This window comes from Aethalodelphis obliquidens, unplaced genomic scaffold (genome assembly GCF_003676395.1).
Source record: "Aethalodelphis obliquidens isolate GAN/ISIS:26980383/991018 unplaced genomic scaffold, ASM367639v1 scaffold27, whole genome shotgun sequence".
NCBI classification, from domain to species: Eukaryota; Metazoa; Chordata; class Mammalia; order Artiodactyla; family Delphinidae; genus Aethalodelphis; species Aethalodelphis obliquidens.
Genome location: NW_020837971.1, coordinates 10,533,376 through 10,546,610, shown reverse-complemented (window position 1 = coordinate 10,546,610; position 13,235 = coordinate 10,533,376). Strand labels below are relative to the sequence as shown.

The 13,235-nt window shown below is 38.8% G+C and overlaps 2 protein-coding genes across 3 annotated transcripts in view; one reads left to right on the top strand and one right to left on the bottom strand.

Moving 5' to 3' along the window:
* The window catches only part of PNPLA8 (patatin like domain 8, phospholipase A2), a 134,591-nt gene that overhangs the window by 8,115 nt on the left and 113,241 nt on the right, over window positions 1-13,235 (top strand). The gene's annotated exons all lie outside the window — the stretch shown is intronic.
* NME8 (NME/NM23 family member 8) overlaps window positions 1-13,235 on the bottom strand; it is a gene marked incomplete at its 5' end in the record, with an annotated part of 28,891 nt that overhangs the window by 1,816 nt on the left and 13,840 nt on the right. The window contains 8 exons of the mRNA XM_027123946.1: window positions 609-753; window positions 1,298-1,449; window positions 4,769-4,876; window positions 5,558-5,702; window positions 6,345-6,517; window positions 10,030-10,217; window positions 11,313-11,405; window positions 12,866-12,939. Of these exons, the coding sequence (XP_026979747.1) occupies window positions 609-753; window positions 1,298-1,449; window positions 4,769-4,876; window positions 5,558-5,702; window positions 6,345-6,517; window positions 10,030-10,217; window positions 11,313-11,405; window positions 12,866-12,939 (1,078 nt within the window). The remainder of the gene's footprint in view (window positions 1-608; window positions 754-1,297; window positions 1,450-4,768; window positions 4,877-5,557; window positions 5,703-6,344; window positions 6,518-10,029; window positions 10,218-11,312; window positions 11,406-12,865; window positions 12,940-13,235) is intronic.

Sequence of the window (13,235 nt, the reverse complement as noted above, 5' to 3'; positions counted from 1 at the left end):
TTTTTCTTCTTTGTTTATTAATTTTTTTTTTTTTTTTTGGCTGCACGGTGCGTTTTATAGGATCTTAGTTCCCCAACCAGGGATCGAACCTGTGCCCCCTGCACTGGAAGCTGGGAGTCCTAACCACTGGACTGCCTGAGAATTCCCTTGCAACAGCGTTTTGTGCTAGAAGAGTGTTGTAGTTTAATTGCAGGGATACGTGCCAGGCACTATTCCAATTACTTTCAATGTAAATTACTTCCAGTATATGAAGTACTTAGCCCTCACATTCGTACCTGTGAGGTAGGTACTATTATCATCCCCATTTTATGGATAAGGAAACTAAGGCAAAGATTAAATATGTTGCCAAAGCAGGGATTTCAAATCAGATACCTCTATATCTAATGTGAAAACCTAAAAAAACAGAGAAAGGAAGGAAGGAGAGAGAGGAAAACAGAGAAGGAAAGAAGGAATTAGACAAAAAAAAAGAACTCCAAATACTACCAGGGTGTCTTTTCATGAATTGTATTAAAAATGCAATATTTTCATGAATTTTTGTATTTTTCAAAGTTTCTACAATGAACAGTTACCACTTTTATAATGTAAAGACCTATATATCAGAAACTTACTCCGATAAAACTTCCAATACATCTTTATAAAAGGCTTTTCCTTTTATTTTAAAATAAATTTTGTCCGCTTCCTCTTCAGTTAGGAGCGTCTCCTTCATCTGTGTTATATCAAATCCAGCCTCTTTGATAAGCGTCAGGATATCCTCTAGGGAAAACAGATATTTGGTAGTCTTGGCAGACTGCCTCTATTTTTGCTCCGTATTCAAGTGGATTGAAATAACTAAGGAAGGTCACACTGTTACTTGAATCCAGTGGTTTTAAAAAACCAAAACTATGCTAAACTAAACTGAAAAAGCACCAGTTGGACGTTCGGAAGAACTTCAGTATGTTAACGCGGATGTTCAGTCTCAGATCCATCTTTCCAGAATCCATCTGGGAGGAAATCTGCTCCTGGGCTAAAAGTGAACACGTGTTTTCATCCCTGTGCTGCACGTGCCAAGGAACTTCCTGCTGCATGTGGATTGAAAGGGCCAGCCTCTCTGAGCTCTTCTCCCTGAACCGGCAGGGCACCGCTACGGGAACTAAATGAAGTCAATCTGGTCAAAATTCCACCAACAGCCTAAACTTGGAGCACTCCCTCGTGACGATGAAGGTGCTCATTGCTTTATTCTTTCAACTTTACTGCAGTTTGCAAAATTTCACAAAATGGAAGAAAAATGTATACATCGGCTCTATTTTTATATATTTACCTCTTTGCTCTTGTGTTACATGAGGTTTAATCAGTGCTGCAGTGTGTTCAGGAGGAAAGAAATACTGTATGTCCCTTTCGGCAGCTTCTAGTGAATCACTTCCATACAACTGGTTGATAGGCAAACTCTCCATTGCAAATTGTGCGCATAAACTTTGAAAAAGAAGTCAAGTCAAAAACTTATAACATGACATATAATATAACACAACATAACACAATGTAAAACTATTCATGTTTGCATCGTGCAAGCGGAAGTAACTGCAGAGTGGCTTGGGGCATGCTACTTCCTTCCAGGGAGGAACAGTCGTTAGGAAGAAAGGACATGAACATTTCAGTAATCGTCATAATGGAGACTGACAGCTGTGAAAGATGGAATGAACGCCCTGGTGCAGTGAAAAAGCACAGACTATAGAACCCTGGTGGCATCACTTGTTAGCTGTGTGATACTGGGCAATTAGTTCCCTTCTCTGCTTCAGTTGTCTCAAACATAAATATGATAATAAACCCTGTTTTGGAAGGAGGTCTTGAGGATGTAATCAGATGATGTATTTGAAATATATGGTACATATTAAGCTGTCAATAAATATTCCTTCCCCTTCTTTCATCACTAAATAATATCAAGCACTAGAGACGTCATTTGACCCTATATCAAAGATACCAAATTATAAATATTGAATCCAGGAGACACTGCAGTGGAACCCTCCAGGTGAGCAAAAGCAATAAAAGAGGAGAGTACAGGATGGCTTTGTGGAGAGAGGCAGGAGTGACATTGATGGTAATGGGCAATCCATGTTGGGGTAGACACTTTATTCTGGTTCCGTTTCTGTATGATAGATGAATACATACCTCTAAAATCAGTTATCGTTCCTCAGTGTTTTTCAGTTGCCCCTTTTTCTTTCTGTCTCTCCATCTATTTATATTTCAGTAGAGGAGATACTTATCGCTCATTACATTTTCTGCCCTTCACACACAGTCCTAAGCAAGCGACCCACAAAATCCAGCCGCAGTGAATAACCTCCATTCTTGTTAATAGGCTGACATCACTGGAAACTTGGCTTTCTGTCCTCAACTTAAAGACCCTCTTCTTGCCTCTCTGGTTTCAGTGACCATTTCAGATTTCCTTTTTTCGTTATCCAACTTGACCCTCCCACTCAGCCCTTGGCTGTTCTCACACCTCTGGTTTGAAGATGTTAGCAGACTAAGACGCTTGGAGCCTGTGATTGCCAGGGATGGGGGATTTGCACAATGAATGATAAAAACAGCCTAACCCATCATCAGCACTGACTCCAATGCAGAGAACTACAAGCAGCCCCTCTGTTAGGCTGTTAGACGTGGTTATTGGAAAAAGTGTGTGTGTGTGTGTGTGTGTGTGTGTGTGTGTGTGTGTGTGTAAGGATGGGAGAGAAGGGTTGCTGTGTTTCTCTTGCATGCAAGTGACTGTATTTCAGATTAAGCAATGGGGAGTGTAGACTATGACGCCCAAGGGCAGGAAAGGGCAGAGCTCTGCTGAAGGAGTTATTTCTAAAGCAACCTGGAAAACGGGGACCGATCAAAAATAATAGTTAAGAGTAATTGTGAACTTGTGGCAACATTAGGGGTCGTAAGGGCTTAGGATGGGAACTCTCACTATAATAGTGGGGAGGAGAGGGGCAATTACTGAGTTCCTTCACCTGGAGAAAATGTCTCTATGCTGGTACGTAGCCTCCACACGTGGAACCACAATTTCTAGAAGAGTGTGCCTACATGCATAGGCCAGGTATTGATAGGAATTCCTCTCTCTGATGCCATGTATCGCATTCTCTGCTACATTTCATTTAAGAGGTTCTGTGGCACCCTGCTCATTCCACATAAAGAGTGTCCAACACATATTATCCTTTACAGTAATTGTCTGGCACAGGAGCAAAGACGTAAGTGAGTAGGGCTAAAAGGAGGGGTGAAATATATCCATTCAGGACAAGTGCAATTCATGATCTCCTACCCAAAAGAAAACATTGCAACTTTTATATACGTGATGTTTCATTAGTCCTGTTATTTATTGTGGCAGTGGGTATGCAAGTTTGCTGTGCCTGATAAAGCATCTTTATTCCTGCTCACTTAAAGGAGGGCTCTTCTTCCCCTGACTTCAGTCCTACTCTGAAGTCAGCACAAAGAATTCAAGCGAATTACAATTCAGTTTGTTTCCATCAGCTGCATGCCAAGAATGGAAATGCATGAGATACTATCTCCCTCCTCTAGCTGAGACCAAGCCCAACAGCTAAGATCAAAAAATATTTTTAAAATGCTGCCTAGGTGACAGCTAACATGCCAGGGTTGAACTGATTACAAAGTTCTAAGAGTCATCAGTACTTTAACTTAGTAAATGTTCCCACCAAATTGTAGGCTACATATTGTTAATCATCGTCTTGAAACTCTTTTTTTTTTTTAACATCTTTATTGGAGTATAATTGCTTTACATTGTTGGGTTAGTTTCTGCTGTATAACAAAGTGAATCAGCTATACGTATACATATATCCCCATATCCCCTCCCTCCCACCCTCCCTATCCCACCCCTCTAGGTGGTCACAAAGCTCCGAGCTGATCTCCCTGTGCTATGCGGCTGCTTCCCACTAGCTATCTATTTTACATTCAGTAGTGTATATATGTCAGTGCCACTCTCTCACTTCATCCCAGCTTACCCTTCCCCCACCCCATGTCCTCAAGTCCATTCTCTACGTCTGCGTCTTTTATTCCTGTCCTGCCCCTAGGTTCTTCAGAACCATTTTTTTCCCTTAGATTCCATATATATGTGTTAGCATACGGTATTTGTTTTTCTCTTTCTGACTTACTTCACTCTGTATGACAGACTCTAGGTGCATCCACCTCACTACAAATAGCTCAATTTCGTTTCTTTTTATGGCTGACTAATATTCCATTGTATATATGTGCCACATCTTCTTTATCCATTCATCTGTCGATGGACACTTAGGTTGCTTCCATGTCCTGGCTATTGTAAATAGTGCTGCAATGAACATTGGGGTGCATGTGTCTTTTTGAATTATGGTTTTCTCTGGGTATATGCCCAGTAGTGGGATTGCTGGGTCATATGGTAGTTCTATTTGTAGTTTTTTAAGGAACCTCCATACTGTTCTCCATAGTGGTTGTGTCAATTTACATTCCCACCAACAAGTGCAAGAAGGTTCCCTTTTTGTCTTGAAATGGTTGTGATCAATTAAAGGATCTGAAGCAACTATCACACGCTTCTCAAAAGAACTTCTCCTAACTAGTGCATGGGGCAGATGTGTCTGCCAAGATATGGCCTTTTGGCTGGGTAGCTACCACCTACCAGTCTCAAACCAAGCAGCCCACAACCTTCTCTTGCAAAGCCTCAGAAGAGAACCTTGGACTAGAGCTCTGGTTCCTATACCCCCATATCCCCCCAAAAATCACCATGGCTCCCATGAAAAAAGTTTGAGACCCATGACGTGAATCATACCTGTCTGGAAGGTATTCTTTGGCTTCTTCCACAGAGCTTGGTCCAATTAACTGTTTCCAGTGTCCTAAACCATTTTCTCTTACTAAAACAAGGACTAGAGATGGACCGCTGTTAGAAAAGAAGAAACAAAGTTAATGAAAGGATAGCTTGTAGCTATTTATAGGTAGATAATACAAGTGTGTTTGTTAGATGAAAAAAGTAAAATAACCCTTTTTATCAAGAGTATGAAATTAATTTCTGTTGGTGTACTCTCGAGAGCATCTTCATAAAAGAATGGAAGCGGAGAAAGGAAGGGAAGAGAAGGGACTTGGTTCTGATAGGGTGATCCCTATATCGTTCCCATGCTCCTGCTGATTTATATACCCTTGCTGGCTTTCTGCCTCAGCTGCTGTTTCATTTACTCTTCTAGAAACCTGACAGATTTCTAGCATCCCATTCGTCTCCTAGGACTAGTGATCTTTAGGATTACCAAAGTCCTTGAGAGTCAGTCACAGCTCTCTTACTTGGACTTCAGGATGCTGCACACTCTGGCTTCCAGCATTCAACTCAACTGGACTCCAGGGGCTTCACCCAGAACCTTGCTTTACTCTAATAACATTCCAGGAGGACCAGAGAAGACACACAGTTGAGCAGGGAATCAAAATGGGAGGGAGATTGGCAAAGAAGTAGACTCAGCACATCTTTACAGCATTGAGAGATTTGGCAACTTGTACAGAAAGCAGGGTTAAGAGGTTTAAATGATTCAAACGTAAATCAGACTGTGCTTTCTCAACCTGCAATCTGTTTTACCTGGTCATATCTTCTATAAGATTTCCAAAATAATCTTTATTTTCATGTTCCATGCACAGTGTTTTTGCTTCTTTTTCTGATAACACTATTTGTCTCTGCATCAGTATTTTAAAGCCTTCGTCTTGAATAATATTCAAAACATCCTCTAAATAAAAAGTCATAATAAGTTTTAAAGTGCTAGATTATTGGTTATACACACAATACAGACTGTATTATCATGAGGACATAGAATGCATTTCATTCTCATGTGAAATTTAAGTTTATAAAAATAGCTTATTAGATTTTAATTTAAGGTGAATAATATTCTTAACATATCAAATTTATTATGCCATTTCCAGTTTTTCAGTGGACCAAAATCTATAGGTTTGGGGATGGGGGATTTATAAAAAAAAAAAAATTGTATAGTCAGATAAGTTTTATTTCACACATAAAGTTAATATAATGACATTCTCAGATGTGCTAGGGCTCAGAAAACAAAATAATTAAGTACATATCTTTTTTTTTTTTTCTTTGCGGTTCGCGGGCCTCTCGCTGGTGTGGCCTCTCCCGTTGCAGAGCACAGGCTCTGGACGCGCAGGCTCAGCGGCCATGGCTCACGTGCCCAGCCGCTCTGCGGCATGTGGGATCTTCCCGGACCGGGCCACGAACCCGTGTCCCCTGCATCGGCAGGCGGACTCTCAACCACCGCGCCACCAGGGAAGCCCTCGTATCTTTTAATATAATTATACTAGAGCTTATTCAAATCCCATGTACAAAGTAGTTAAACAATTTATACTTTATTCCTTACCTTTCCTTTTGTTAAAGAGGGCTGGTCGAAGTAATGCCAGTATCTTTTCTAATTTTATGCCTTTAATTTTTTTAAAATCAGGGATGAAGACATCAATAAACTTAGTATTACTTATATTCTCTTCAACATCACAAAACTGAGATATTTGTTGTCTTTCTAGGTATTCTTGGAAACTGTTGAAGTCCAAAATATAATTATAAACTGAAGTTTAATAATCATGCCAGAAAATTAAAATTGATAATATGTTCACAAATAAATTAGAGTTTAGTAAAACAAATAAATATTGAATTTCACATAAAGGTAAGTTATATCTCTCTATCACATCAAAGAATATGTATTTAGTTCCACCTTTATTGAACCAATCCAAAAATCAGTTACATGAAATCATGTATGTTTGATTTCATGAGAGGATTTTAAGGAGACCAAAATAAAATATGTTAAAAAAATTTTTTCTTTCCTCTATGTAAAGCTTTCCAGATAGTTTCTATTTTTCCTTTTAATTTTGTCTGTGAATCAAGGCTTATTTAGGAATACATTTCATGTTTTCAAATAGATAAGACATTTGGATCATTTTATTATTTATTTCCAACTTTATTGGATTATAATCAGCAAATGCATGCGGTGAGATCTTAATTTTTAAAAATTTGTTAAGGTTTTCTTTGTAAACAAAGCAAATTTATTTGTGGGATTTGAGGTTATATATTCATATTTCATATATTATAGATCATTTATTATACACAATTATGGAATATGTATTTGCCATCCCTATATACCCTTGCTTTTTTGTCTGCTGTGTATTGAGATCTCTGACCATAAAGTTACTTTTATCCAGTTCTCTTTGTTTTTCTGGTACTTGTATCTTTATGTAATCTATGTTGTTTGGGACATACATTTTTTGACTACTCTATCTTCTTCATAAATGTTCTCTTATACATCATGTCCTTCTTTATCAAGTTTAACACTTTTAATGTTCAATTCTAATACTTTATTTTTCCTGGCTAATTTTTTTTACCATTCCTTTATTTTTTTTATTTTTCTTTGTCTCTTCTAAGTAGAATGTAGATGAGTACAGTTTTTAAAACATTTTATTTTGAAAAAATATAAATTGGCAGAAAAATTGCAAGATCAGGATAATGAACTTTAGATTCAACAACTGTCAGCATTTTGTCACATTTGTTCTTTCTCTTTCTCTCTCATCCCCCAATGAGAGTGTGTGTGTCTGTGTGTGTGTTTTGGCTTAAGCATTTAAGAATAGACTGCAGATATTTTCACCATTCACCCTCCTAAATACCTCAGGAAAGCTTACACTGATATAAGACTATTATCTCATGAACAGTCCATATTCAAATTTCAGCAATTTTATAATACTCTCCTATCGATAGTAATTTTTCCTAATCCTGGATCATACATTGCATGCAGTTGCCTGAAGTGCCTAGGCTTCTTCAGCCTCTAACAATGGCTCAGTCTTTCTTGTCTTTTCTTTTTAATTTCTTTTTTTTTTAACATCTTTATTGGAGTATAATTGCTTTACAATGGTGTGTTAGTTTCTGCTTGATAACAAAGTGAATCAGCTATACATATACATACATCATATCTCCTCCCTCTTGCGTCTTGTCTTTTATGATACTGATATTTTGACGACTCCAGGCCAGTTGCTTTGTACAATAGACTCCTCATTTTGGATGGTTTCAAACTATGGAATGGCCCCATAGTTTCCTATTACATTCTGGGTATGATACTTTCGGAATACCACACCAGTATACATCACAATAGGAGGTACACACTGTCAGTTTTTCCCATTATTGGTGATATTAACATGGTCAGAGTGGTATCCCCCAGTTTTCTCCATTGAAAAGCTACAATTTCCACTTTGTAAATAGTAAGAAATCTGAAAGGACACTATTTGAAAATGCATATATTATTCATACAGTGGATTTAGCACCCACTGATGATTTTTGTCTGCATCAATTATTATTATATGGTTTTTAATTTCGTTTGTTTTTGACCTTAATCTGGTAATCTCTATATTTGACAGGGTAGTTCACCTTCTCGTATTTAGTATAACAGCCATATACCTGACTATATTCCTTCCATCTTTATGTCTACTCTTTATTCTACATGAGAGTTTATGTCCTTGATCCTTTAGGTTCTGGTTCTACTTTAAAAAATGGCAGGTGGAAGTTTACAGCACCTGTTAGGCCATGTCTGCAGAAAAAGAGCTGTGAAAACTGATTCCCAGGAAAACACGCTCCCTACCACTTCGTGCTGCCTGCTTGGGTCGATGCTCGGGATAAACACAGCCAAAGGAAAGAGGACGTCCGTTAAAAGGAAAATACTGCAGACTTTGCAAAATGACATCAACACATCTCATTCCACCCCAATCCCGCCAAGTGCTTAAATTGTTCATCTTATTACGTGCATATTGAAAAACTGGAGACAACTGCTTCCAAAAGTTGGATGCAGGAGACACCTATCTGAATAACAGCACCAGTGGAGCACTGACTCCTCTTATGCCAGCTGTGTTAATAGTGTTTCACAGAATAATTTTTTTAAAAAATGGCTCCAAAATTCTGGTATGAAATCTGGTATCTTTTTGAGCCCAACACTTCCCACCCAAACCTGCTCTCTAACCACTAAGTATCATTTTCCCTTAAAACTCACAGAGTAACTACTACTGTTTACAAAGCCCTTTGTCAGCAGTTGATTTACCCTGTGAGTTGTTCTATCCCACTTCAAACTGGAAATTAATGATATTAGGGTCTCCCTGCTACCTAAAAATTATGACATCGCTAGGGACCAGCAGATTGACCTACTCAAGAAAAGCCACTATAACTTATTAATAAGACAGCAAGGAAAGTTCCAGAGATGCTCAGCCTAAACATGCAATGGAGGTGGGCTACCCAGAAGGGGGAGACACACATCACGAAGCCTCAGGACTCAGCTACTCTGAACTTGGTCCTGCTCACCCCCCTTTCAGACATGGCTCTGTTAATTCATGGGGTGAGCACTGGAGTTTCTGCATCTTCAGAGGAATAGAAGGCACAAATGGCAAGCACATAAAACCAACAGTCTGTAAATGACTTACGTTCACTTTCGTATATTTACAAACCATTAACAAAAATATGCAACTGTTTAGTTGTTAGCAGTTTCTCACCACTCACTCACTGCCTTGAGTAAAAGGGCAGAGTACTTTGGTGTCTCTGTAGGACACGGAGAGGCAGAACTGGCATGTGGAGAGACGGGAGAGGGGGCTGGCTTGGGAGGGACTAGGCCTGGTCCCGTTCTGCCCCAGGAGGCCAGACTGGTGCGCCCAGCATTAGAGAGACAAATGGGAAATTCTTCCCTTTGTAATCCTCTTGACATAAACTTTGAGGGCAACTCCAGCTTTGTTGAATATATAAAATTTTAGACTGGAAGGAATAGTTGTAGCTTCGACATAAAGATGTTTGTCCTTTTTTTTTTTTCTTTTTTTTCTTTTTGGCCATGCAGTACAGCATGCAGGAATCCTAGTTCCCTGACCAGGGATCAAACCCGTGACCCCTGCAGTGGAAGCACGGAGTCTTAACCAGATGGACCACCAGGGAAGTCCCTAAAGATGTTTGTCTTTAGATTTGTGATATTTGGACATTACACTCCATTACCTACTAACACATTGTAAACAATTCGTTTCCTGGTCTGGAACTACCTTTCCCTCTTCTGCTTCATCCCCGAGGACTTGGCCGTCTTCTCGTGGTCATCCCATGGTTCTTTAGATTCCGTCTCAGAATTAGATTCACTTCCATCCCAGGAAGGCCGTTTTTCCTTTGCTTGCGATACAACTAGAATATAGCTTAGGCCACTTGTCATAAAAGAAACAAAATCTTCAAAGTCAGGCTACAAAATAAAATAAAATAAAATAATATTATTAGGCTCCCAAAATGGATAGAGTACCATGGTGGCCCCTACCCAAGTCAAGGACATCTTCCCCTTCATGATCACTGGGCAAGAGAAAGTTACACACAATCCTCCTGTTAACAAACACATCTGTGAAGGAGAGAAGTTCACAGCTGGCAGGGACTGATCTTAAAGATAGTCTAATAACTACTCTCAAACTGCCGGATGCTTCCAGATCATCTGGAGGGCTTGCTAAAACACAAATTTCTGGTGTCCAGCCCCAGACTCTATGATTCAGTAGGTTTAGGGTGCCCAGGAATTGGATTTTCTCAAAAGTTCCCAGGTGATGCTCATGTAGCTGGTCCAACCCTTTCCCGGGGCCAAGAGAGATTGTCTGAGTGGTGCGGCTAGTTTATAAAGTGCTGTTCGGTAGAACTTTCTGTGACGACCAGCATGTTCTGTGCTCTCCAGCATATGTAACCACAGCTGCTGAGCACTGAAATGTGGCTACCGCCACTGAGACTCCGAATTTTTAACTTTATTTAATTTTAATGAATTTAAGTTCAGATGGCCACATGTATCTAATGGCTACCATGTTGAACAGTGCATTTCTAGAAGCTACGTCTCCTGACGCCCCCAAGCCATTGCACTTTCTAACACAAAGCACTGCCCCCAGGCAAAAGAGAATCTAAAAAATAACTTGACAGAAAGGATGTACCTTTAGGTAGAGAAAGGATTAAAGCTTTCCTGTGAAGTTTACCACAGGCAGCCTTCAACCTGGGATAAGGACCTACAGGAAAGGCCTGGATATTCATTTCCTGAGGGCTGATGCAGGGAGTCTTAGAGGACATAGCATAAAGAGATCTTCGCTCCAACAAAACACAATCAGTGCATCCACTTTTGCCTGGCTGCCTCTATTTCTACTGGAGATTTCTCCATAGTCCCCATCTTTGGATTAACCAGGATATGGACACCAACAGGGACACCTAGAGCTTACTTGGTTGGTCAGACTCATTCGTCTTTCTATAATGAGGATCCTAAACTTATAGGAATCCACTGTATTTGACAACACAATGGCTTTTTTAACTTTCTTACCTGGTCTGCTATTCGGCTGTAGAAGTACCTCACTTGTTCTTCAGTGAGCATTTTCTTATCCTCTGCTTCTATGACAAATTCTGCATCGATAATCTTCAATTAGAGAGCATGGTCAGGTCCACGTGTGTCGTGGGACCACACAGGTAAAACAAGTCAAGGACATTTGTTTCCTAGGCTTAATAAACCCCCCAGATTTGAATGCATTTCATGGTTGTGCCTCAGCACAATCCATGGGACACGAGGTTGGAAGAGGCCCCAAAATAAGTAAACAAAGAAGGTCCTTTTCATGCCCCCTAGTATTTAGGTTTTCACGGCTTGAACCAGAGATTCCACAATATTTCTATTATTTAAGTGAATTGTCTCAAGATGAAAAAAGAAAAAAAAATCTAATTGAATTCCAAGAAAGACATCATAGTTTTCTGAATCATTCAAAAGACAGACATTTACAGGTACTTCTTAACCATCTATTTTCAAAATTGTTTTCAGTTTCTTCTTTTAAGGCTTTCCTTGGTTAAGTCTGTAACTCGTCATCTAGTATATCTTATTCTGATGGCAACAAAAATATCCAAATTACAGGGAAGGATAGAATTTAAGATGCAGCCATGCTTTGTCTTAAAATTTTTAAATTTAATGACAAATTCAGTGTGCATGTCACCCAAGTATAGCAATGTATAAAATGGACCATCTGCTTTATAGTAGTTTAATTGTTGCTGCTTTGGCTGAAGAAAGAATGCATGATGGGAAGTTCATCAAGAGATACCCAGCCCATCCTGACATGGTTCCCCATGGGACCTCCTCTGTAACACATGCAACATTCTTACAAATTTCAATACAATTTTGTTGCTTCAACACAACATCTTTGTTCAGGGGTCAACAAACCACAGCCCACAGTCAAAACCTGGCCTGCCACCGTTTTTGGAAACAAAGTTTACTGGAACACAGCCATGCCCATTTGTTTATCTACTGTCTAATGCTGCTCTCTCGATATGATGGCAGAGTTAAGCTGCTGTGACAGAGATCACATGACCCACAAACCTGAAAATAGTTACTATCTGGCTCTTTATAGGAAAAGTCTGCTGACCTTTGGTTTAGAATGCAATTTTGCTCTAAAAATTTTTTATTTGGGCTCTAAAAGCAAAACCTTAAATGCTTCCTCATGTTATCATGTATCTAAAAAGGACCATATGTTTGTGACAACACACAGGGAATAAAGCAAGCTGATGTGAGCTTATACAAGTCTGCACTGCTAACAACTAAACACAAAGAAATCTGTTACAATCCAATGCAAGAACTGTAATTTTTATCATTTATATTGGATGCTGGTAGAGCAGAGTTATTTAAATAAGGATGTTGAATAGGTCTAGCCTTTGTAAGACAAGATATTCAAAGAAGACAAAACATTCATTCAAATGAACCAGAAGTTCATTATATTCTGTTTTTCTCTAAATAACAAGCTTGTCTCCAAATTGAAAATTAAGGGATTGTTTTTTTACAGTTAATTTAAAAATTAATTTTACAATTAATTTAAACTATTCTTGGGAAATATCACTTACTTTTTCTTTAATTTCTTTAACTTTTCTAGCAGTCACAGCATTGGGTTTGATAATGGCAATGCTGTATAGTTGGTCTAGGAAAAAAAATAGAAGAATTTCATTTTCTTGGCACAGACTCTAGAGAATGAAGGATTTGGCAATTAGAAATGTAAACTACTAATGTCCAGTGAATTTTTGTCCATCAACAGCTTTGTTATTATGGCATTGCAACTACCAAAGAGTTTCTACTTAGAATCAAAGTACAGTTCCTATATTTGCATGCAGGAGAAACATTCACAAGAGTTTGTAGTCAGTAGGCCGGAAAAGAAAGAGTAGGTGGGCACTATTTTATTTTATTTTATTTTATTTTATTTTATTTTATTTTATTTTA